Source organism: Kryptolebias marmoratus, linkage group LG14 (assembly GCF_001649575.2).
Source record: "Kryptolebias marmoratus isolate JLee-2015 linkage group LG14, ASM164957v2, whole genome shotgun sequence".
Classification (NCBI taxonomy): Eukaryota; Metazoa; Chordata; class Actinopteri; order Cyprinodontiformes; family Rivulidae; genus Kryptolebias; species Kryptolebias marmoratus.
This window is the reverse complement of record NC_051443.1, coordinates 18,367,100-18,393,599: the sequence shown is the minus strand read 5'-3', so window position 1 is coordinate 18,393,599 and position 26,500 is coordinate 18,367,100. Positions and strand designations below refer to the sequence as shown.

The following is a 26,500-nucleotide window of genomic DNA, read 5'->3' as shown; positions in this document are numbered from 1 at the left end:
ACCAAATAACATTAGAGAGACAATTATTTTAGAGGGGAAGGTAAACTTACTAACTTTGAAATGTATCAAAACAGTTTTAAGGCTCCTCGTGATCAGAAAGTGAACTAAAACCGAAAGAAGAAGAAGAAGATGAAATGAGTTAATGGCACTGACTAAAGCTGATGTGGTCAAATGTGGTCAAAGCAGGTTGGCACAGAAGGCACGCAAAGACGATGTATGCAGAGGAGCTGTCTGAGGGTGAAATATAAGAATGAGAACCAGCCATAACAACAATGCATTCCACACCCTGAGCCTGATAAAGTGAAACAGATGATCAACATGTGTGAGACAACGTGTATTATACTGTATCTAGAAGCCTACTGTTCTCTGTTCTGTTGGTGATAAATGTTCTTGTGCACAAAGAAACGGATCCCATTAATGAAACTCATTAGATGAACTAACTAAAACCAGAGTGATGTCTGTACGTGAACAGCACAACTGAAAATCAGTGTGGCTGTGATCTTCAGGACTTCATGCATTAAAGACAGACACAATTCTGTGGTGAAAATAACTCCAGCAACTAAATAAAATGGAAAAAACAGTTGTCAGTGAACACACTTTATTGCATCTATGCATACAACTAAAATGCAAAGAAAATTTCAGATACAAAAACACTTACAGTCATTTTATTTTGTCTCGTAGCTTATTCAAGATCAAACTGGATGAAACAGGCATCAACTTGACTTTGTTTCAGAATTCCTAGTGCTGCATCCTCTGAAAAGCAATAAATATATGACCACTTAAACTCCAAAGCAGCTGAAATCCTGTCAACTAAAAATAAAATTGTTTAAGTTCAAAGCTACACTTGAATTTTAATTTTTTTTTCTAATTAATCATGACATGTTATTCAAACACGAGTTTATGTAACACACTGGAAAAAAGATGACCTGCCAGACTTTTTTGGGGGGGCATGTATGGCTGATGTCAAAATCAATTTAAAAATGTATAAATTGTAGATTTTTCCCCCAAAAAAATGCATCACATACATAAAGGACCGAAAGTTACTTGCTGTTTACTTTACAGAAGTGTACCACTGCTCACAGGAAGTCCAACATGAAGGTGAAAAGTAGGTCAAACAAAAGAAAAAACTTAGAAAAAAAAAACACATTTCCATCTTCATGGCAGGTTTGTGAACATTGAAGAATAAAGCACAGGTGAGGCTGCCTCAGATGAGCAATCTTTATTAGTTTTTAGTACCTAACCTGAAAAGAGTTTCCCAGCTTTTATGATCTTCATTATTTCAGTTTTGTCTGCATTTTAGTGACACAGAGTACATCTTAAAGCAAGGAAGTCTTATGAGATGCTCGAAAAATAAAAAGAATAATCATGTATTTCCCAGTTATATTGGCCTCATAGATAATTACTGTGCCCCCAGCTCAGAGCAGATACAACTACTGTATGCCCTAATTTGACAGAATAGCGCAAACCTGTTGATAAGTGATTGGTAACTTATTTAATAAACTGAAAATTAGGAATCTATGAGCTGAACTGCACACGTGTACAGTTGTGGATTTGAAACTGCATTGGAGCGCCCCCTGGCGGAAGCACGATGAATCGCAAATTTGGCTTCATTCAATAATAGGAGACATTTTCTGTTTTAATTGATAGAATGTGACGTATATTAAAATACGTATAATATGTCGTGTCAAACATGGGACTTGTGTGTTTTCTGCGCTTGACAACAGACGGAGTCGTCCTCTGAAACGCCTCCTGTATTACGGGCCGCAGCTGAACGAACTCCTTCCGGGTCGACGTGAGTTCGCCTGCGCTGCACGGAGCTCGGAGTATCTGCAAAAGGTCAGTCGAGTTATTCGTCATTAACCTCACTGCTCCCACTTTTCGCTTTGTACTCGTTTCGTTTTGCATTCGGTGGTTGCGGAGACGGCTGTTTTCTTACTCATAAGTCGCCCGCAACAGCGAAACAGCTGTGGGGTTTTTTTTTGTTTGTTTCTTTTTCTTCTTAGCTCAGGCTAGCCCGCCGGTTAGCATGTTAGCTTCCACCGCTGTCCTCGTTGGAGAGAATTGGAGGTCTGCACGGATGAAAGGGTCTTTGGCCCACAGAGGAACATTAGTGGCGACTGCGTTGCCAAAAACACATTAAAACTTCAGGTTTGGTCAATGGCAGTGCTGTTGTGCAGAAGGCATTTTTTATGAATGAACCACTCATTGTGCTAACTTAAAAGTTAACCAGAGACCGTTAGCCAGAGCTTCCTGACCACAACACATATCTACTTAAAGGTTTTTATTAGAAATAGTAGCATATGTTCAGTTTTGGACCATGCAGTAATTAACCAAAAAATGACAGACTGCACTGACATCATGAGAAGTTGTACTGAGTGGTACTGCTGTCACAGTTTGGGTTTTATTTACATTTAATCAGGATACTTTGAACAGGTTTCCTATTGTTTATATTCACTGACTGTTTCCATGGTCATAATTCTCTACAGATGGACAAAAAGTCACTTTAAATAACAGGGTTCAGGCCTAAATTGAGTAGTTTTGCTGTTTATTAAATGCTCTTTGCAGGATTTCTTTACATTAGAGTTGTTGATTCAGGTACTTTTACTTTATTTTTTTTAAGTTGCAGATTAATTGAACAACCAAATTAAAATAAAACCAGTTCTCAAAACTTTTTAGTGTTTAAACTGTGTAGTTAAAACGTTTTTTGATTTTATTTTTTCTGTGTAGAACAAAATATTACAGTCAAAAAACCCGCTATAAAAATAACTGTTAATCATTATTTTTAAAAACTAACATGAAATAGCCACCAAATATCCTAAGAAACAGTAGTCAGTAACCTAAAGATAAAGATGAAACAGAAGTTGTAAATCAACCCAGTTTTATTCAATAAACAATACAGAGGTGAAGCTGAATATTAAATCAAATAAACAGTGCAGATTTCCCCCTTTAAGTTCAATTTCCAGCACATATTTGTTGTGATATTTGTTTACTTTGCTTTCATTTCGGCTCTCAGGCCGGTGTGTGTCTTTGACCTGTCCGTGATCTCATTTTATTAGGGTGAAAGAGAAGTTTAAAGCAATCCAGTAAATTCTAGATTAAACCCTACCGCGCCAGTTTATCCTAGTCCCTTTATCTCAATTCAGAGTAAACATGGAATCCCACACGCTGTTGGCTCCTTTCGCTCCTGAGCTGCAATTTAAAGAATTGCAACGTTTGTGCTGATATCTGATGGTCTTTTCTTTTTTTAATTTTTGCAAAGTTATACAGAAGCGACACCAAATTGTTTTTGTATTTTAGGGTAAACTACATGGGATTGATTGTGACCTGTTGCATGATTAGGAGTTATTCATGTTGTATGTTCTTCTTCAAAGTTTTTATGTGTGTGCAGTCAGCTGATAGTCTTGGGAAACATATTGACTCTTCTAGTTTCCCTCTCACTTGTGCACGCTTTCATCCAGTCTCTAACCGTCCCCCACCTCTCTGTCTGCTGTCTGTCCCGTGGAGGTCCCCCTGCAGTGCGAGTGTCAGGAGTGCGTGCACCATGGCGAGCCTCCTGCGTGTCGTGGCGGTCAGCTGCTCAGCCCCCGTGCTCGGCAGCATCTCCTGTGCGAAGGTGCGCGGCGGCTCTGCCATCAAATCCACCTGCGTGCGTTCCTTTAGGACCCATCAAGCTCTCTGGCGATGTGCCAGTCCAGGTAGGACGCTGCACGGTGATTCGGTAGTAGCATATATAAATAAAACTGTTTCTAGAAACCACCTAATGCATCTTTATATATGAAATGATAAGTTCTCTGGTTTGAAATGAATTAATGTACAGTACAAAGAAACTCAGTGGTGATATAATTCTTCAATGAATGCTCTCTGCTGAGGTCATGTGATCTTTGCTGGTACAAAATGCCAATACCAGCATGGATTTTGGACAGCTTATAATAAAAACATGAAGGTTTTGACATTGACATTCTTTCCTGCTTGTGTCAAAATGACATTTAGACCTTGTAGGCACACTGAGTAAAAACAGTAAACTGTAAACATTTGATCTGACATCATACGTGGAGAGGTTATTTTCAGATCGTCTTTGCAGCTATTGATTTGGCTGTTTTTCTACTACGAAGGATCTAATGTTGCTTCGCAGTTCATATTAGGTTTATCTCACAAAGTACTCTTTTAATAGGTCAGTTATGTTTAATTTTTTTAAAGGAAAATTGCATCTAAAGTTGTCAGTTACTGTAAGATTAATTGGTAACTTTTAATGAAAAACGAGTTGAATCTCAAAGAACAAGAAAAAAAGAACTTCGGCAGTTTTGTATGAACATGGTCACATTTTCCACAAAGAACAGAAAATAAAAGCATGTTGGAATTGACTCATAAAGTATAAATAATGCTGACAACTTTGTAAAATAAAAGCCCTCGAAGTGGCCCAGTTTTGGGTTGAAACATTTGCTTAAAGCTTTTTTAACCTGATGCAGTGCTACAGGCTGCAGATTTAAGCAGTTAGACTTTGTTACAGGTTTTATAGAAGTATTTATCTGAAAGTAAATTAGATCATAAAAGATTGCTTTGACCCTTGGAAAGCCTGCAGGTTTTCTTCCTGTTGGAAGCTGCACATCACATGCACCAGTTTACAGATCGACTTTAACTACTGATAGCATAAAAGTAACATCACCTGTAGTTTCTGTTCACATTCAGCTGCATGTTTTTAACATGGTTTTCAATGAATGGATCTAAAGATATGATAAACTTCTACCTCTTTAGAGTCATCCCAACGTTAATTCCTTGTTTTGGCAATACAGAAAGCAATTAAACCAAACAGAGGACAGTCTTTCAGCTTCAGTGTCACTTTACTGCTGCCATCAGACATTATTCTCTTCACACTTTGACCAGCCAGGAAGTGTGGGTGCTGTAAATCTAGTACAAGCTGGTTTCAGGAGCTTTAGGTCTGTCTGTGTGTGTGTAAGGTTGTGCTGATGTTTTTCTCTTTCTGGTTCGTAGCGGCAGAGGCTAACATTCCCACAGTTCAGCCGGCTCTAGTACCAGCTGGTCGCTTCTGTTCTGAACACGCTCATGTCAGCTTAAAGTCTTTACTCTTTGACCTTACAGACAAACAGAAACGACTGAGACTGTGATGATGTTGAAGGTCCATGTGAGACGATTTTCTATTGTCATTTATCATGACCTATAGTGGTTATTGTAATCTGTTTTTTTGGGGGAGGTTTGGTCTGACCCATGTGGGGTATTGAGCTAAAAAAAAAGTCATGTAATGAGTTTATCAAAGACAGCAAAGCAAACGTAGTTCAAATAAAAAAACAATAAACACAAACTCTTGGGTAATGCCACCAGAAGGACAAAACAGGGAAGGAAATTACCTGTTGCGCCGTTTGCCTATACATTTTATGTTATTATTTTAAAAATAAACAATACAAAGGCATGAAGTACTTAAGATGGACTGAAATGACGCACGGAAATATTCTCCTGAAATGTTAACGCTGTTTACAGACATTTTAAAACAACAGAGAAATAAATGTCCTCTGTTTTTTTCTAAAGCAAAGAGGAAATAACTCTTTGTGATAAGAGGATAAGATGAATCAGCTGCGACAGACTTTGTCATGCTGTCTGGGAAGGACAAAAGCAACCATGGAGTCTTGTCATTTAGATTTTTGAACGCTGAAATGATTTAGAATGCTGGCAATTGGGTTTTTAGATGCCTTAAGTTGTGCAGCTTTTAGTAAAAACAGTCATGAGAGGATGGGTCATCGCAGCAGAATGAGCTGAGAAAGGAAAGATATATTTTTTTTGTTTGTGTAGACGAAGGGACAGAGAAAAAGCTGATGTGGGATTTTCCATTAGTCAACAAAACATGACCTGCTTGTTGCTTGAGCTCTACAGGCAGATAAAAGCACTAAAAAGTTTCACAAATAGAACTATTAATGAATGAAAACGAGATTTATTCCCTGATTTTTGTCTGCTAGTGAAATGTATTAATTACAGCCAATATAAGCCTGATCCTTTTTAAAGACATTTTTTGACTAATAATGGTTTAAGACAGTCAAAATATCCAACTTGTAGCCCTTCTGTCAGTCCAGGGCAGGGGTGTCAAACTCTATTCCTCAGGGGCCGCTTTCCTGCATGGTTTAGACGTGTTCTTGCTTTAAAACACCTGCTTTAAATGGATGACTTGTTGCCATGCTCCTGGAGAACTTGATGATTTGGTGAGGAGGTAATTAAACCATTTGAATCAGGTGTGTTGGAGCAGAAAAAAACTAAAACTCCCAGGACAGCGGCCCTCGAGGCTTGGAGTTTGACACCCCTGGTCCAGGGTATTGTTTGTACTCTTTCATCAGTTGGTCATGAAATGTGAGTTTGTTGTTTGTTTTTGCCTCCCCTCCCCCAGGAATCCCATACAAGCAGCTCACAGTTGGAGTTCCCAAAGAAATCTTCCAGAATGAACGCCGTGTGGCGCTGTCCCCAGCGGGCGTTCAGGCTCTCATCAAGCAGGGCTTCAACGTTGTCGTGGAGTCTGGAGCTGGAGAGTCTTCGAAGTTCCCTGATGACATGTACACTCAGGCTGGAGCAACAATTAAAGGCGTTGAAGACGTGCTGGCCTCTGATCTGTTGGTTAAAGTAGGTTTGAAAGCATCTCATATATGCCTCTTAATAAAGGTGTTTTCTTTTTATTGTCACTTGAGACCTTGTAAAGGCAGTTTATGTTAATGGCTCAGTGTGGAGGGAAATTGAGCTTTAAAATGATATGGGTTAAAGGCAGGGATGACCCAATCAGGACCTTTTTTCCCTGATACTAATATGAGCCATTTTAAATTGAGCATCTTCTTACATTTCCCTGATTTTTATGAAATTTGTATCAACTTTTCTGGTCTGTGGCAACATTTTGTAAGGCTCAAGAGAAGAAAAATAAAAACATTTTATATGATACGATTTTAGTATCTGTGCAATTTGTATGACTCCAGGTCCGTGCGCCCACATTTAACCCAGCCTTGGGTGTCCATGAGGTGGAGAAGATGAAGGAAGCAACGACTTTACTCAGTTTTATCTACCCAGCTCAGAACCCCGAGCTGATGGACATGCTGTCCCAGAAGAAAGCCACAGTCCTGGCTATGGACCAGGTACCCAGAGTCACCATCGCTCAGGGTTTTGATGCTCTGAGCTCCATGGCAAACATTGCAGGGTATGTACAGAATGACTTAATTTCACATTTACAAGTTATTTATTTATTTTTTTAACTGAAGCTTGAGCGTTGTTTGCCAAACTTTGGTATTCAAATGTTATTGGTCCTTTTTTAAAAAAAATTATTTTAATTCAACTTTGTCACAACAAACTATTTCAACCTGGTTTATCTTAAATTTAGCTTTTCATGTTGCAAAGAAAATCTTTGAAGTCTTATTTACAACAGAGACATAAAAGCTAATGTGGAGCATTTTAAAGGAGCATAAAGCAAATTGAAAGAAAATGTAAACTTGCTGCACATATAGTACATGTGTACTCTCAGCTTTTTGAAAAAAACTTAAATTCAAGAATATAGCAAGCGTACTGTTTTTATAGTTTTTCCCTGAGTCACATTATTTGCTTAAACTTATCATATTGACACCCTGTTTGCTCAGTATAAATAAACAACTTTTAGATGCCTAATTCCACATTTCTTTTTATATATGTGCGTTTATAAGCATCTGCTGTTTTATATGTATATATTTCTTTTTCCTCCAGGTACAAGTCAGTCGTCCTGGCAGCTAACAGCTTTGGGCGGTTTTTCACCGGACAGATCACAGCAGCTGGGAAGGTTCCTCCTGCTAAGGTGTGTATTACGAGCGTGTGTTTTACCGTACCTATATTTTCATTTATTGTGTAAAGTCCATCCTGTGAGGCCGTCTACTGCAGTTTTGACCGTAAACATGGTGCATTTTTATACCGCTTGAGTCTAGCTGTTTTTCCGTACATGTTTGTGAACAGGTGCTGATTATCGGAGGTGGTGTAGCCGGTCTGGCAGCAGCTGGTTCTGCCAGGGCTATGGGAGCCATCGTCAGAGGATTTGATACCAGGTTTGTTTGTCATTTTATGGCTCTAAATCACTGTGCTGGAAAGGCTGTAATCACATAGTAATACAGATTTATGCTGCCGATTGAGCTGACGTTAAATGAAGTAATGTGCTCTGTTTCAGTATTATGTGAGATGAATTTAAGTGATTTATTTTTAGGAATTGCACCTTTTTCAGTTAATATGCTGGTTTCCTGTTTGTATGCAACTCAGTGTCACATCAACTCTTATTCAGTGTCACTTTTAGAAATTCTTTGCATTGTTTTTAGTTTTGATGTATTTGTTCAAAATTCTCACTTTTTAAACCAATTTTTTAGAGTAAGTTTTTTTTTTTTTTTCAAAAATCAGGTCCCATTCATGAATTAATTATTTTAATGTAACATGTTTCTTATATATTAAACAATAACATGAAAATACCTGAATACAGATCATCATTATTTGACTTTTTCATCACATGCAACATGCATTTTGCATGTTTATGTTCAGATATTTTATGTCAGACAATGACGGGAAGCTTTTCCACCACATCTCCTTTCTCTTTCAGAGCTGCAGCTTTGGAGCAGTTTAAATCTCTTGGTGCAGAGCCGCTGGAGGTGGACATAAAAGAGTCAGGAGAAGGTCAGGGAGGCTACGCCAAGGAAATGTCGAAGGAGTTCATAGAGGCAGAGATGAAGCTGTTTGCCAAACAGTGTCAAGAAGTGGACATCATCATCACTACTGCTCTGATCCCTGGTGCGTTCACATGCAGGACACTCAGGTTTTTTGCAGTTTTAATCTAAACGTTCAAGGCTTCAGTTCTCATGCTGATGCTGTTCCAGAAATCAAGGGTACATAAACATTACTTTTATTTTTTCTAGCTGATATGTCACGAAAGAATAATGAAAAACTTGTGGTCTGAGCAAGCAATTAGAGACATTTTTTACAATGAATTTGTGTGTCATGACTGAAATGTACACACAGTGCGCTCAGTCAGCCACAGGGGATACACGTTTGATTTGAAGCTGTAAGGCTGTCATGTTTGTCTTTTGATAATAACATTGCAGGTAAGCGTGCACCCATCCTAATCACCAAACCAATGGTGGAGAGCATGAGGGATGGTTCGGTGGTGGTGGACTTGGCTGCTGAGGCTGGTGGAAATATTGAGACCACAGTTCCAGGAGAACTGTCAGTACACAAGGTCAGTGTTTATTCTACTCTCACACATGCCTAAAAACGAGTTAATGTTTCCATAATAATTTTTTTGTTTTGATTTAATATTTTATTTAAACATATTTCTCTTCAGGGAGTGACCCACATTGGCTACACAGACATCCCGAGCCGATTACCGACGCAGTCCAGCACTCTGTACTCCAACAACATCACTAAGCTGCTGCGAGCAATCAGCCCAGACAAGGAAAACTTCTACCTCGACGTCAAGGATGTGTTTGACTACGGGACCATGGATCACGTTGTCAGAGGATCTATTGTCATGCAGGTATGAGGTCTCATGTGGCAGCAAACCAAAGAAACTTGTATGTGCTCTTGGTAATGTTTCACATAAATTGGAGCATAGAAAGAAGTCTAGGATACATAGTCGTGAAAAAATTATTCAGCATGGTGTAGTTACCTGCTTTGGTCACTAGATGTCACCCTAGGATTACATGGTACTGTTCTCTTTCTCTCTTTGCAGCAGAAACAGTGTGATAAAAATATCACCTCATTGATGGTGGCAAACTTTTATTGCACAGCACCCAAGCAGCACTGTCAAATATTTAGCATAAGAGGGAAAGGCTGAACTTGGACTCAAGCCAATTAAAATCTATAGTACCAACCTGAGTGATTCGGGTTTTTTCTTTTTCTTCTGAGAAACAGAAGCCACCTTCACCTTCCTGTGCTTTGACAGAGCATTAGCCTGAGTCAGCTGTGTGAATATGTTCTCTTTGTGGTTAAATGTTAGCTAACTTTAAAAAAAAAACTGGAATTTTTGAGTCAATCTCTGTCCCTACCATCAGCTTTTAAACTGTTTTTGTTTTCCACTTTTAAATATGTCCAAGCAGCAGACAGCTGTTTATAAAATGGCTGATGGAAAACAAAGTTTGCAAGTTGAGGTGTACTCATTTCCCTGTCAGCCTTAAAGTGCCTCAATTGGGACCCTAATCTGATGCTTAAAATCAAATAGGAATGTCCCTTGTACTTATAATTTTCACCACTTTGTTCAGTGAATTTTCTAAAAGATGTTGGCCGTTAACTTGTACGATGATTAATACGTTGGCTTAGCAAGCCCCATTTGCTTTTTGTGTTAAAATTCTTTATTTATCCTCACCTCTAGAATGGAAAGAACCTGTTCCCGGCTCCCCAGCCTAACAACGTGCCCACTGCAGCTCCTCCTAAACCCAAGACCGTCCAGGAACTGGAGGCAGAGAAGGCAGCACAGATCTCCCCTTTCAGGGCTACACTCACCACCGCTGGCGTTTACACTGGAGGTTAGTAGCTTTAAGGTGAAGGGTGGGTTAACAAGCTGCTTTTTAAGTCACTGCTGGAACGTGTGCAGGAGATGAGAAGTGGCAGGCACGTTGCGAGGGCGCTCACACACACAGGCACCCTGTTAGTGTCAGGAAGTGCGTATTGTAAAAATGGTTTCATGCTGTTTGTTTGAAGTGCAGTGGGGGCTTCTCACAGTGCTCTGTGTAAATGCACCACATTTACTTAATGTGCTTCACACATCGTTTAGGAGTTTGAGATGTTTCCCCACTCAATACCACCTCACAGCTATTGATATGAGCTGCTTTACTTTTCTAAACAGCTTTGGTTTTACGACCTGTAGCTTTTTAAATGAGTTTGCCATAAATGAAAAAATTATTTTACCTTTTCTCTTCTAAAGAAAATTTACTGTATTTCTCAGTAGTAACCAAATAAATTGCTTTTTTATTATTATACTGATGAAGTTTAAGGAAAACAGGCCAACATGAGTGGTCATGTGCCTATTAGGGATGTAATCTGCTAATGCTTGTAAATTAGGAAATGTTCTTAATACAACATACTGCTCAAACTGCCACTGTCAAGAGGTGATGGGCTGTAGGTGTGTCTTAATTTGTAGTAGTATAAATTAGTCATTTTATTAGGAGATTATTGTGAAAATAGGAACATAAATATAAATGATATCTGTTTGTTCTTAAGGTTTTAAGATAATAACAGTGCGTGGCAAATATGTCATGTCTAGCAGAGGATGAAAGGCGAAAAGATGAAGTCAAAAATTGTAAACTTTTCCAGGTAATTACATCAAATGATGGGGGGGAAAGGAGGAGGAAACAGGTTGGGTCTTTAAGATTTACCCAGCTGTGTGATACAGGTGATAAATTATTACATTTGTGCTGACATGATCCCAGTTATTTCTAATAATACTGGACTGCACCATTACTTCATAAATGTAAAAGATGTTAGAAATGAAAACAAAGAATATTCTAGTCACTTTATGAGTTCATTTTTCAGTTTTTAACTTTTGTGTGAAACAAAATGTCTGATTAACTCTTAGCTCTAAGTTAGGAAGTCACCAGTAGACATGACTTTGTATAATAACCTGCTCTGAAATATGCAGCACAGACAGTTCCAGTTGTCTCACTTGTCCTCTCGCTCTTTGTACCAGGTATTGGCACCTTGCTGAGTCTGGGCTTGTCGGCTCCTAACGCTGCCTTCCCTCAGATGGTCACCACCTTCGGTCTTGCCGGTATCGTGGGATACCACACAGTGTGGGGAGTCACTCCTGCTCTGCACTCCCCACTCATGTCTGTCACCAATGCCATCTCAGGTTTGTTATTGTCTGATACAGCATATATATCAAACACCTAATCAAGTCAGTTTTAAACACTGCGTCCACACAAAGTCATCATTCTGTACCCTTGCATGTGACAGGTATGGGTAAAAGGCTTTTTAATTTAGCTTAACATTTTTTTTGAGGGCTGAGGTTTGAACTTTTCACACTAAAGTGTCATTTCTAACATTAGAATTTGCTTCCATTGATAACCCTTGTTGTCTCCCACATTGTAATAGTATGAAATAAAAAAAAATAGAGAACCAAACATGTTGCACATCAGCGCAGCAGACTTTTTGTTACCTCGTTTTTTCTTTTTTTCCATTGAGTTTAAATAAAAGTTTAAGGCTTCTGTTGTTGTCTGCTGTGTTGTTGAGAGGTTAGAGAGGGAAATGCATGTGGGGGCGGCAGTGACTGCTCCATCAGTCTCAGCCCTTGTGTCCTTGGACTTCACTTCACCTGCCTCGCCTACTGGTGGTGGTCAGAGGGCTCGGTGGCGCCGGTGTGATGGCAGCCTCACTTCTGTCAGCCCGCTCCAGGGCAGCTGTGGCTACCTCTGAATGTGTTAATGATGGTAGTGTGAAGCGCTTTGGGGTCCTTGGACTAGATTAAGCACTATACAAGTGCAAGCCATTTACCATTTACCATGAGGGTGTTCCAGCATTGTACTAATGCCCCACATTATGGTAAGAAGTAACACATTGTAGGTGATCTTTGAAGGTCTTTTGCTTGTTTACTCTTGGACGCAGATGAACAACGAAAAGACAGTTTTCACTTAAAAAAAACTTTATTAGTGACTTTCTTGTAGCCTTTTCACATCTGTCTTCCACATGTTCTTTATCTTCTTCTTGTTTTTATTGCTGCTTTCTATGTTCACCATTTGGCAACAACAACAAAAAAGCCCACAGTGTAATATTTGAGCATTACATGACAGTCATTTTAATCTTTTTACTTAAAATGTTTCCAAAGATTTTTTTTTGTCCATATTGTCTACCCTTTATCTGCCATCATCTCCTTTTCTCTCCACCTTTTTTGTTTTCATTACTGTCCATAGACTATCTATGTAGAAATGTGCTAGTTGGTTAAATTGTTTATGCAGTGTTTGATATTTATCACCTTAAATCTGAAAGTCTGTGCGTGCATAAATAACATACAGATTTCAGCAAAAAGGCAAAATATCTCTTTGTCCAAATACTCATAGACATAACTGTATATGGATACAATATTTATGCAATATTCCCAATATAATGCAATATGTAGTGTTTCAAATTTTGTTTTCCTTTGCAATAACAGTGAAGATGATTCTGTTCTAGTCTACTGATGATAATTTAGTAATTAGAATAAAACGTTCTAATGATTACAGTATGCAGATTTGACACTTTTTCAGGTGTTCATTTCTGTGAAGTACACGTGCAGACGACTTGTGATTCTGTCAGATTGTCTTCTTCTGCATCATCTTGTTGCCTTCTGTGATCACCTCTTTCATGTTGTTACAGATTTTAAATAAGCTTGTAATTACATGATAAAAGTTGAGAAATGATGTTTGGCAACATTTGAAACTCTGCATAAAAGCTGATAAACAAACCTGATTCTAAAGCTGGTTTTTGGCAGAGAAAATGGGTCAAATTTCCACTTTATCTTTCTTCAAATGATAGTCTGATTTCGGCTTGTGGATGTCCAGCACAAACACACACCTGTTAGTCACCCTAAGCTGCACACACGTTTGTGTGAGCCCAGGCTCTCAGGGTTGCATCTTACTGCCTGTAAATCATTACAGGAATGATGTTATCAAGGTTCCCTGAGCCGCTTTTGGTTAAAGCACACACACAACTCTCTCCTTTCCTGTTTTATCGCTACATCTTCCCGTTTCTTTCTTTTTTCCAGTCCGGCAGGCAAACTAGATTCTGAGCACAAAGTCTGTAGGAGTGGCTGCTAAACAAATCTAATAAATATTAACTTTAATGATGGATTTATTCTTCAGCGTTCCTGTTTGTTTTTCTCGTTTTCACCGAGGTTTTCTGTATTATTTAATCGAAAATGTAATGCCATAAACACTGACGTATATGTTGTCTGCAGGTCTGACGGCTGTGGGTGGTCTGTCCCTGATGGGAGGCGGCTACTTGCCAACTAATACTGCGCAGACACTGGCTGTGCTCGCTGCCTTCATCTCTTCAGTCAACATCGCCGGTGAGTCACCCCAACATAGGCACCTCGCAGCAATCCCTACCAGTTACAGCAACCTCAAGCCAATAAAATATCAACCCAGGCTGATGATTGAGGTATTTTGTATTGATTGTACGAAAACATTATTCCAGCACAAGTTTTACAGCTTCGCTTTGTACCCCTCTGCTCCGGCCAGAGTCGATGCTTCTGGCTTGGACCACACACATCCAGTTTTTTTTTTTTTTTTCAAACTTTAATAATTCTCATTAAAATGATAAAGTATTCCTGAAGTCATTATAATACTCATCACTCTCTAATAGTCCTGGGAAACTCGGTGTTCTTGCAGGCTTGAATTTCTCCTATTAGCTCACAGCTGGGAATCAGGGGCGAGTCTGACAACAGCAAATGAACAGTTGACTGGCATAAAAGACCTGTTCAATCTGTTTGTTTAAGTGCATAAAAACCTCTCAATATTGCATGTTCGAGAGAAGTCAAACACACAAGGTTTTAATTTCAAGTGCACAGTCAGGCCTGCTTTAAAGTATAAGCATCTTAATTTCCTTCCAGATTCCTTGTATTTGATCAATAACAAACTGATACTACAGCTGTCATAGACTTTAAATATTCACTCAACTTATTTCAGATTTTCCTGCAATGTAATTTAAAGGGTCTGTACCTGAACCCCCCTTCATTTTCATTGTATAAGCTAACTATGGTTGGGAGGACGAGGAGACTCTTGTGTCGAGGTCGTACATTTAGATTACTTGCTCTACTAAACATTTTCAAATACTTCCATCATGTTTTTCCCTGGCCTTTCTATCACGTGTATTTTATGTTTTATTTCCACATTATTTTGTAAAATCGCTTAGGTTTTTATTGTACTAGCAGAATGGTTGTTACTGTTTGCAAACACAACATTTGAACCCTGGAATTCATTACTTGTTTTGTCAGCTGAAAAGACAAAGGGTACGATGAAAGCTGTGGTGGTTGAGATGCCGAGTATCACTGAAAAAAAGTAACCATTGCTTTTTACGCACTTACTGTGTAAACTAACCAAATAAACACAAGTCTCTGGGTTTGGATGTGTAATAGCACTTGTATTTTAGGGCACAATCAAAAACATTCATCAACCTGGAGAAATGTGTAATTATAATGGATTTTGAGTGAGTACATCTTAAGCTCATTTACTCATTTCAACTTCAACGCTACATTGAGGATTTACGTTTCACGTTTCTGACTTAATTTGCTTAATCTACCCTTTACCTTAAACCTCAGAGAAATGCAAAAACCCTGTTTTGTTTCTGAGGGGGAAAAAAAACTCTTGGTTTTCCTCATGACTTAAATTGTTAAGTAAAAGGCTTTTTTTTTTTTTATTCTTAAGCTTTTCAGGTTCAGATAAAAAAAAATAAAATACCCAAGATAAATAAGTGGATACTGGCACGGTGTCGTTTAAATACAAGAATTTTCTTCCATATTAATATATTGACTTAGACATATCTGCAATCATAGTATCTAAATTATTATTCTATGTATTAAGTCGGACATTCTTTGGCTAAAATTACATGTACTGGAAAGAAACCAGGGCTAACCTCTGATTCACCCTCGTATGTGAGGCTGCATGTGTGTTCACGTGGTTACCATCATGCCAGAGGGGAAAATGGTAACGTGAGATTTTCCTGTAAAGCAGTGAGACACTGTCTGGTCCCAGGTTGACACTTCTGAGGTTTTCTATTTGAAATATTTATCCTGACATAAAGTAGACTCATTAAATTCCTGACATTGGTTATTGGACTTGGCAAAAAACTTCTAGCTGTTGACTTTGCAACACCTGTTGACCTAGTTTTATTGCCTTGACTGCCTTCCTCCACACATTTTTTTTTTTTGTCTTGCACCTAATTTAAAACATTTTTTTCCTGTTGTCATTAGTTTTAAACCTCATTTCTTGAACTTGTAAGTAAAAATATTTTTTTTTCTCTGTGTTTTTTTTGCAGGTGGTTTCCTGGTAACCAAGAAAATGCTGGACATGTTCAAACGCCCCACTGACCCTCCCGAGTACAACTACCTCTACCTCCTTCCTGGTGGTGTGTTCGTCGGAGGCTATGCTGCCGCTCTGCATTCTGGATACAACATTGAACAGGTGCAACAAGACGTTGATGTTCTTGCCTTCAGTATACAGAGTAATTGTGATTTTTGACCCACAGAACTGGCACGAAACAACGTGACTGTGCAAGACTTTCAGACCTCTAAATCATTTCTTTGTTCAGATGTTGTGTAGGACTGTCCAACTAAAAATTGTTTTGTGGTTTTGTTTTGTTTTTTGCCTGCAATCCTTATCCTCAACATCTTTTTTTCCACTCTGTTTCTGTTTCTCAACAGATGATGTACTTGGGCTCAGGGCTGTGCTGTGTCGGTGCCCTCGCTGGCCTTTCCAACCAGAGCACAGCCCGGTTGGGAAATGCCCTGGGTATGATTGGAGTCGCAGGGGGCATGGCTGCCACTCTGGGTGCTCTCCAACCGAGTCCTGAGCTGCTGGCACAAATGAGCGCAGCCATGGCTGTGGGTGGCAGTGCCGGTGAGTTTACATATATTTAAAATAAGAGAACAGCCGAACAACTTTCAGGAAAAAACTCTGAGACTAGTAGAATGGTGCTGCAGCAGATAGATGTGGGTTTTGTGTTGTTTTGCATGTGTGTGCCTGTATTCCAAGATCAGCTAGAAGAAGAAGCAGGTGTGCTGAGAGTTTGTGATGTTTACATCAAACACAACATGACTAACTCTCACCAGACACAGGAGGTCTGTCAGACTGGTCAGCATCGTGTATTACTCACTTTCTCTCTCCCTTTCAGAACAGTTTAATCATTTATATGCTAATTGTTCCAGTAACAAAGCAGAAAAACCAGACTAAACTATCCACACAGATAATAATGTTGTTTTCCAGATACAGCAGTGTTGAAAGGCTTCCTGTAGGACACATGTGCACACACACAAACGCACACGTACTGGTATATTGTAGAGCAAAAGGAAAACCTGGAAATTCCCAAAGCAGACTTCATCAGCAACACCTGGCTCTTCAAATGCCCACTTCCCAGCAGTCCTCTGGAGTGTGTGTGCACCTGCTTGTTATTTGCATGGTTTGTGTGTGTGTGTGTGTGTGTGTGTGTGTGTGTGTGTGTGTGTATCTCCAGGCTTGGCCATTGCTAAGAAAATTGAGATCACCGACTTGCCTCAGCTCGTGGCCGCATTCCACAGCCTGGTCGGACTGGCTGCAGTACTCACCTGTGTGGCCGAATATATGATCGAGTTCCCCCACTTCGCCACGGACCCCGCAGCCAACCTCACCAAGATAGTTGCCTACCTGGGCACCTACATTGGCGGAATCACTTTCAGTGGCTCTTTGGTGGCCTACGGCAAGCTGCAAGGTGAGAAAAGCTGAGCCACTTTCTTCATTTTGTAATTCTTAAAATTCTATTCCTAAACTATATTATTATTATTATTCACATTTCCATCACCCTCTTATCTCCTCCCTTTTATGTTTCTGCAGGTTTTCTGAACAGTGCCCCCCTGATGCTCCCTGCTCGTCATGCTCTCAATGCCAGTCTCATGGCAGCCTGTGTCGGTGGGATGATTCCCTACATGATGGATCCAAGCTACACCACAGGCATGACCTGTCTGGGATCAGTTTCTGCCCTCTCTGCTGTCATGGTACGCTGCACGTGTGCACTTCTCAGATGTGTTGTTGCTCCCAGTATAGCACTTTTTAAAGTAAAAAATAAGGACATAAATATTGCAGATTGAAACGTCTTTACATGCTGACAGACTAAACATATAAAAATGGTATTAAAAACATCAGTAAACTCCAGGAAGGGAAAATTATTTTACAGAATTAGGGGGAGGAAGGCATGCCAGAGACAGAGTAGGATATGAAAAGTGAAAGCAGAAACGACAGAAGGCTTTTCTAATAAATGTCAAGTAACAGGAAACGATTGCTGCCCAAAGACTGAGCGAAGCGGAGAGCTGGCAGTTATAGGCAAGCTGGTCTGACATGTTACTCTGTCTGATGAACTATTTAATGAGGGCTACACCAATATAAAGCCCTGTCGGTGTTTGAAAATCTTTGTTAAATTGCTGAAGTTGTCAGTAGTCATCAGCATGAAAGAATCTAAAAAAGTAAATGGCAATAAATAGCAACTCCAGCTACCTTTGACCTCTAGAAGTTAATCAGAGCGGACATGCATCGTATGCAAAAAGTAAAGAAAGTGTTTCACTGGTTGGTTGCTGCCTCAGATTGTTGTTTTGTTTTTTTACATGTGTTGCTGAGGAAATCAGTGGAAGTATTAGCCAAAGCAAAAACAAAATATCAATTTATTCCAAGAGAAACCAGATGATTATTATTTCTGTTTCCTTTTTATGCAGTGTGCCTCTAATCAGTAATTCAAGTACAGTATTATGAATCATGTGCACGGGTTTGTGGACTTGCTCAACTTTCTAAAAATAGGGTTGCTGAGTGGTCAGTATGAACCAACTATGTTTGAGCTGAGATAAATTAAACACACAGATAATTCTGAATATCGATGCTGCTTTGGTAACTGCAGTTGGCTCTTAAACAAAATCTGTAGAAATGATGAAGGGTTAGAAAAGACGGGAATCTAATTGTGAATAATGTTTCTTGTTTAGGGGATGAATTAGTTTAAGATAAAGTGATGTAGAAATAATTTATGACTATGGCTGTAGATTTTAGTAGTTTGGTTGTCAAAGGTATGAAAATGTGCAGCATTAGATGAGTCAAGCTCTTGTATAAAGGCCCAGATTTTTGTTCCTTATGTTGACTATCCTTCTCTAGTCTTTTAGTTGCACAATATATTGCAATACATTAATATAGTGTGCAGTATATAATATTGCAAAAGACTGCTTTGATGCATTAAATTGTAGACCATTATATTGAAAATACAATGCATTTGTGCTCAGCCCTGTTTATTCTTTTTAGCATCAAATCACTGGAGATGTTCAACTATCCCTTCATTGCTGACTTTAAAGTCAAACTGGATAAAGCAAATGAAAGTACACCATATTTTTTTTTGCTGTCTTCTCTACGGGCAATGAGCCATTTAACTGTTGCTCCACATTTCAGGTTCTTTATATCAGATTTCATGCATTTAGTTTTTGCCCCTCTGCTTGTTTCCCCGCTTTATTTTACAAATCGAATCCCGTACAGTTTAAATTACAAGTTTTAATAACCACCAGGGTAGATGCAGAAATTTTAAAATAAAACAAAGTGCAAATTTAGCACAGTCCTGGCCCATGTATAGATGTAAGAATTATCTTGATAATTCTCTCCTTTAACTTTTCGAAACTCTAATCAAAAGTAGTTTTCCAGTTCTTCGTTTTTCTTGTAGTTGTCGTAACATTTTCACTTCACACACCTTCTGTGTAGCAACAAGAAGCTGAAAGAATCACAGAAGAAACTTTGTGTTTTCTGGGCCTTTATTTTACCTTTGGTGCCTGTGAACACGGTGCTGAATATTTCATGTTTACCTGGAGTCTATTCAGACTCACCGAAGGAGATTTTCTTTTATAATTAGTAAAAATGAGAGGGGAAAAATGGATTTCACAGCATCAGACAAGTCCTGCTACCACAGCACACATAAGACAGGGTCACAGGTTATCCAACAGGCTGGTCTGGCCTGTAACAGCGTATTTTTACACAATAAAAAAAATGGAATTGACTGTCAATTTATTATAATTAAAATGTCTTATTACACAACCACTCTTTGAAGCTCTATTTCAAACTTTAACGAGTTTTGGTTGAACTTTAATTGTTCTCCTTGCAGGGTGTAACTTTGACGGCAGCTATCGGAGGCGCCGACATGCCGGTCGTCATCACCGTACTGAACAGTTACTCAGGCTGGGCTCTGTGTGCCGAGGGCTTCCTGCTAAATAACAACCTGCTCACCATCGTCGGAGCGCTCATCGGCTCGTCTGGAGCCATTCTCTCGTACATTATGTGTGTGGTAAGCAGAGAACGCTGAGGAAATGTTGCTGCTTTGCTTTCTCTGTTCACTGTTTTGTTATGAATTGCTGTATTGAGGATATTTGAAGATGAACACATGTTGTTCCTCTCCTGTCCACCAGGAGGAACTCTTCACTATTTCAGTAACAACGTGGAATCCCTGTTTTGATTTGCTGTACAGATCTTTCTGTACACACTTGAGTAAAGAGTATGGCTTCAATTAAAAAATAAAATCAGAACATGTTTTCTTCTCCCTCAGGCCATGAATCGTTCCCTGGCTAATGTGATCCTGGGAGGTTACGGTACATCTTCCACCGGTACAGGAAAGCCCATGGAGATCACGGGTACTCACACAGAGGTCAACGTGGATCAGACCGTTGACATGATTAAAGAGGCTCAAAACATAATTATCACTCCAGGTAAAACACTGAAAACACACACACTCAGGTTTGATAAATGAATTAAACATCACTTTCCCCTCTCCCAGCATCAGCAAAGTGCACGTTCTGTTTGTTTGACCTTTTCTTACGTCACCATAAATGACAAGTCACGGCAGAACGTGCACACACATAAAAACACCCTCGTCTCGTTTGTGTGTGGTCGGCAGTAACTCGTAAATAGACGTTGTACAGTGGAGCACCTCTGTGCGAGGTCAAGGGGAAATTGGAGCGTAGTGTTTGAGTTGTCAACAAACCCTGCTTACCCTCATTCCATCCGAAGTGGCTTGTTGTTCCTCTTTCTGAGCTGAAGTGTGGGGTCCAACCTTTGTCCCAGCTGCATGGTTTTCTTTGTTTCACACGTTTTCAGTGTTTGACTTGACGCTGAACGTGCGATAGCCTCCCACAGTTGCGGCCGTCCTTGAATTGGCTGCTGTAAATGCGTCAGCGGGGTGGCCCAGAAGCCTTTCAGCTCTCCCCTCAGACGGTTGCAATCCAGACCCAAAGAGCTGCTTCGCTCACGCGGATGCATGTAAACACAGACTGAAAACATCCAGCCTGCAGACCGGTGATTCCAGTCGCAGAGCTGAGTGCCAATTTACAAAAACTAAGTTTTCAGAGGAAATCACTGCAGTTTACAAGAAATGCAAGACTGGTCACACGATCCAGTGAAACTGAAATGAAGGATTCAGTGCAGGTTAGGATGTATACGTTCCTTTTTTTTTTGTTTTTAAACCAATCAGATAGTAACAAAGCTTTTAAACCTGTGTGCGCACAGTCTTTGTTTTACACCAGTTCAGGCAGAGTGTTAGGAAGAAAATTCTTTTTGTCTTAAAAATACCACACCAAGTCTCAGCGTGTGTGCGATAATTTTAATCATTAACATCAATTACATAACAGTAAATCCAGTGGGGGAAAAAATGCTGTAAACACCTGCCACTTTTCTGTTTTGTTAATGCGTAAGAGTCTGTTACTCTGCGCCAGCTTCAGTCACTGCCCTTGTTTCCATTTTGACCACTTTTTCGAACCGGAGCCATCACAGTCACTTGGCCTGATTGACGTCTGTGTTAACAGTTAAGACTCCGCTTGATAAACAGAAGTGTTTTCTTGGCTTCGTCTGGTCCATATCTGCATGCTCTGGCACCGTGTGTTTTTCTTACATGGGGGGAAAAAATCGTGTGAGAATATTGGCAGCGCAAGTTCGAAAAAGAATTGACAGAATAGGGGTGAAAATCTATAAATAGTTTTGCTGGACAACAGTCTGTTTTTTGGAAGGAGCTGTTGTTTTCTTTAATCTGTGTTTTTTTGAGCTCAGTTTGAAGCCATGTCACTTTAATTGGCGTGTCGTAAAAAGACAGTTTCTGACTGGTTGTTGTGACAAGGCTTGTAAACTTCAGTGGACCATTTGACACGTGCTTGTGTGTGGGATTAAAAAAAAAAAAGAAGCTCAGAACATACACCGGCATCATTGAATATAAAAGTAATGAGAGACTTAAAGTAAAAGTAGGAAAAACATATAGAATTTGTCGATGAGTAACTGGTGGTTGTAGCCACATATTGTTATTAGTGATGGTTATATTGAGCAGCTGGCGTAGGTGTTTTTCCCCCACACATTAGCGCTGTAAAATTAGTTAAATATTTTCCTGCAGATGAACCTTTTCCAGCCTTCGGAGCAGCTGACGGTTGAGGCTGGCAGAAAGGAGTTGTTTTGAGCACAGACACTTGTTCGTCATGGTTGAAAATCGTCACATGCAGGCCCTCCGGAACATTGCTGGAAATTCTCAGGACTTTATTGGATCTGATTAAACTCTTGTCTTTGATGTGTTTGGACTTCGGGCACATCTTGTTTTAACTTAGACTTTAAGTCAAAGATTATTGAATGCTGATGTCTGTGTGTTCACATGAGTCCCTCTCTCTCCAAACTTAAGATTTTTTTTTTTTTGTGTGTAGCAATAACGTACAGACAACATTGTTTACACTGTTGTTATTTTAAAATGTCTTTCAGGTTATGGACTTTGTGCTGCAAAGGCCCAGTACCCCATCGCTGAGTTAGTGAAGCTGCTCAAAGAGGCTGGCAAGAAAGTCAGGTAAAGAGATGATTACTTGCATTAAATTTACATAATTTGTTGCGAAAAACCTGCTTACAAGATGTCGGGACATAGTTTACAACTAAATGTTATACCAAAGGGTTTTATACAAACAAATAGATGTAGATAAATTTGTAAATGAGCTGTAAACTGACCCAAGTAGAGACTGATGGATGCTTTAACCTGTTTGATAAGTGTGTGTGAGGAAAGAAACAAGGTACGCTGGAACCTTGCGCAATTTTCCTGCCTCTGTTTGATCCTGGCTGGTGCAGCTGCTGCTCTGTGGAGCATTTGTGCCTGATTAGAGGAAAGTGGGTGGTCAGAAGGGGAAAAAAAGGAAAACATTTCTTTGCCCCGATTTGTCTTTTTTGTTTTGTCTTATTTCTTAATTTATCCTCTTACTTCCAACGATCTGTGTAATTGTTCTTTTTTTTGTCTCAGTTAACCAGCCACTTTAATGTCTTTGTTGCATTTTACACACATCACTAAAAGTCTGGAAACACAGGATGGTCTCACCCAAAGCCCCACCGTCGTGTCGACACGTGTTCGGCAGAAACTCCGTGTTTCTTTTGAATTTCATGTCACAGTTATTAAAACCATAAGGCGATCTGTGTTCTTTGTGCACCTCAAGTTAGCAAACAGTGATGCAATATATTTTCAAAAGTTTGTCGCTCGCGTTTGTAGGCGGCTCGAATGGTGGGAAGAACAAGGAGTTTCCTGAGCTGGTTAGATGACTTGGCTAATTGAGTTTGAGAGCTGTGTATACCCAGTTACACACCAGAGTGAACACACAACAAATGATTCTGATGGAGGAGGGCAGCGGGGGTTGTGTGTAAAAACTGTTTAACGCCTCCTTTGCTCAGCTTTATTTATTTAGATTCTTCCTCAGTCACCTCATTTTCTGTCTCTTCTTGGAGGGGTTTTGTGTAAAAGTCAGCCTTTGTTTGGCCCAGGTTTGGGATTCATCCAGTGGCCGGCCGTATGCCCGGTCAGCTCAACGTGCTGCTGGCTGAAGCCGGCGTCCCGTACGATATCGTTCTGGAAATGGAGGAGATTAATGAGGACTTCCCTGGTGAGTCCTGTCTGCGTTCGAGAGAATTTGGAGCCAATGAACGTCCCAAAAATCAGAATAGTGACAGTTTTGCTCTTACATTTAATTGAGATAGTCCAACAGTTGTCAAGTTGTCTTTATGTTTTATGTAAGGACAAAATGAAAATTTTTGATTTAGCTTTAATTTTCAATGATTTTAATATAAAAGTCCTGTGAATTGTTTACAATGTATTTGACATCTAAACTGACCAGATCCTGGTAAAACTCTCCATAATTATAATTTAATAACTTATGGGATAACTTGTGATTTTCTCTTAAAGTTGAATATTGCTCATACTGTATACACGAACACCAAACTCTTCAAATTCAGGAAGTGCTACAACTTAAGTACTTTTCTGCTTGCAACATTGAAACAATAGTTCAGATATGTAATTTTGTCGTCATGTCCAGAAATTTCCTTTTCACAAAAAGCTAATCTCTTAGTGTCCAAGTTTTCCATGTCATTTCCTGTTAAATGAGCCATTTAATTTGGTTTGAAAACTAATTTGTAGTTTGCACATGCAGAAACTGACCTGGTCCTGGTGATCGGCGCCAACGACACGGTGAACTCTGCCGCCCAAGAAGACCCCAACTCCATCATTGCAGGCATGCCCGTGCTGGAGGTCTGGAAGTCCAAGCAGGTGAGACATCTGGTGGAAGGAGGAAAATAAGATCATCGACAGAAAGATGAAGACAAAAAATGCCCACAAGTCTCTAAAGAACTGGTCCTGATTCACAAACGCAGATTGGTACAAATCCAGGTTCTTCTTTGTTCCAGAAAGTTTGCCTCAAATTCTCACTTGATGCTAATCATCCTGTCCTTTCTAGGTGATTGTGATGAAGCGTTCTCTGGGCGTGGGATACGCTGCCGTGGACAACCCCATCTTCTACAAACCCAACACTGCGATGCTGCTAGGCGATGCAAAGAAGACGTGCGACGCCCTGCAGGCCAAGGTCCGCGAGTCCCAAGGCCTTTAACGTGGCTCTGGGTCTGAGAGCACGGAAAGAAAACAACTAAGGAAACGTTTTCCAAAAGTACTCCGACTTTGTCAACTGACATCAGAGGAAAACCCTTCCTATGGTCTAAAAATAAAAGAAAACTTGGTAAAAGTTAATGCTTGTGAAACTCATAAAATGAGGATGCTGTATATTTATTTCTCACAGAGGTAATGTACTTAAATACAGATATTTTCTCTTTAACACTTCTTTTATTTTTAGATACTAAAGGAAGGGAAGCAGCCTGCTGAAAGGCTGCTGCTAACTTAGACACGTGTATTCATGTAAAAATAAATCAGGACTATAGGTGTATTAAAGTATTAGATCAGTCTCACAGGATGTTTTAGGAATTAGCTGAACTGAAAAGTGACAATGATAAATCACAGTTTGAAGCACCAACATCATTTTTTCTTTACTGTAAAGAGTTTCATCCTCCTTTACTCCAGCGTTTGATTTGATATTCCTGGCAATAAATCCTCATCTTTTTTTTCCAGTAACAAAGACTAAAAGTAGAATAGTGTTAAGGATTTTGTTAAGTTCTTTCAATTCCGATTTTTTTTTTGGTCCACAACTTTTCCCGAGGTAACTTTGCTTTAAGTGCAGCAACCACATTTAGATCCTTGAGACTAAAGGGGGAGGAATTCATACAAAAAAAACAAAGTTGTTTTTATAGGACCATTGTTGTGCTGAAATGTTGAGGCTGTCCTGCTCTTACAAACACTTGTTGCTCAGATTGGTGAATAGATTTTTTTTGTTTTTTGTCTTTTTAAGTGAATGTGACCAATCCACTCCAGTGTGTCCCCTTGTTACTGCTCTACAGGGAAATGAAGGAACGCATTTTGTACAATGGGCCAATATTTAACCTGACGATTGTGTAGGAATCCAAATGATGCATGAGGAAAGATTTCATTTTCCTGTTTAATACCATCAACATAACCTTGTGCCAAACCTTTTTCCTTTGACACTTAATCTGGTTAGATTCACAGTTTGGCTCCTGTTGTAACCACTGATATGAGACAATCTGTCTTTGCTCCATGAGGGATTTTTAGATCTGGGTAAAACTTTCATCATAAAACAGATGATTAGCTTAAAGGAATACTGTAAGAAGTTAATAATTAGTTTCACCCTGGAACCTGATACATTGACAACTATCCTACCTCTCCTTTAAATGTCCCAATGCCTTGCCATAGGCTCTCCATCTGACCAACTTATTTTACTCTGTCTGCCTCAGTGGACCATTTTCATTCCTTATCCGCAGCTTTCCTATTTCCAAAACCAGGACCAACAGTATTTTGTTTTGCGTTGCATTTTCAGACCTCAAGGTTCTTGATGGCAAGTTGGTTTTTTTCTGTTTTGCAACTAAAGTGTAAAGCTGCAGATGTCAGCAGAGCTGCAGATGTCTTTGGTGCTCAGGAGGAGGGAGAGTTCTGATTTGTCAGTCGATTCAATCTTTAGTAACTTCAATATTAAGATGTCGGCACAGCATTTGTGAATTGCAGGCATTTTGGATCAAATTCTTAAAAGGAAGCTAAATCAAATTTTGCAAATATGCCCCCTTTATGCTCTTAGCTTTTCTTTTTTTTTTTGGAGTATTTTTATCAGGCATAAAAGCGCAAAGCAGCAACAGGGTTTTGAAGGCGTAGGTTTCAATGCACCGTGTTACGAAGATGAAATGTACTGTGAATTTGATTTTCCTCTCCTGTTTTATCATGGAACATTTTCTTCCCCAATAAACCTGTATTTACACAGAAGGTGTCATTTCTTCTATCGGGTTCTTTTTTTTTTTTTAAAGATGCTGTAAAATTCTGCAAATGTTAACTTTCTGACGTGCAAAGTTTGCTTTAAGATTTTTAACCACAGTTCAGTATGAGACATGAGAAGTTAAATATT

At 39.5% G+C, this 26,500-nt stretch overlaps 1 protein-coding gene and 1 long non-coding RNA gene across 3 annotated transcripts in view; one reads left to right on the top strand and one right to left on the bottom strand.

The window, feature by feature from the left end:
- Nucleotides 1–1,688: 1,688 nt before the first annotated feature.
- Nucleotides 1,689–26,361, top strand: nnt (nicotinamide nucleotide transhydrogenase). The gene is made up of 22 exons (XM_017410649.3): nt 1,689–1,836; nt 3,505–3,695; nt 6,389–6,618; nt 6,963–7,180; nt 7,717–7,804; nt 7,960–8,048; nt 8,588–8,775; nt 9,087–9,220; nt 9,326–9,517; nt 10,352–10,505; nt 11,666–11,827; nt 13,907–14,017; nt 15,985–16,130; nt 16,370–16,565; nt 17,179–17,412; nt 17,535–17,695; nt 19,822–20,001; nt 20,260–20,419; nt 22,443–22,524; nt 23,478–23,596; nt 24,140–24,255; nt 24,443–26,361. The coding sequence occupies exons 2-22, from the start codon at nt 3,542–3,544 to the stop codon at nt 24,590–24,592; spliced, it is 3,264 nt and encodes a 1,087-aa protein (XP_017266138.1). The 5' UTR covers nt 1,689–1,836; nt 3,505–3,541; the 3' UTR covers nt 24,593–26,361.
- LOC112450333 overlaps nt 24,157–26,500 on the bottom strand; it is a 35,160-nt gene continuing 32,816 nt past the window's right edge. For both annotated transcript variants that reach the window (XR_003038905.2, XR_003038907.2), the window contains one exon: nt 24,157–24,264. This is a non-coding gene — a long non-coding RNA (uncharacterized LOC112450333). The remainder of the gene's footprint in view (nt 24,265–26,500) is intronic.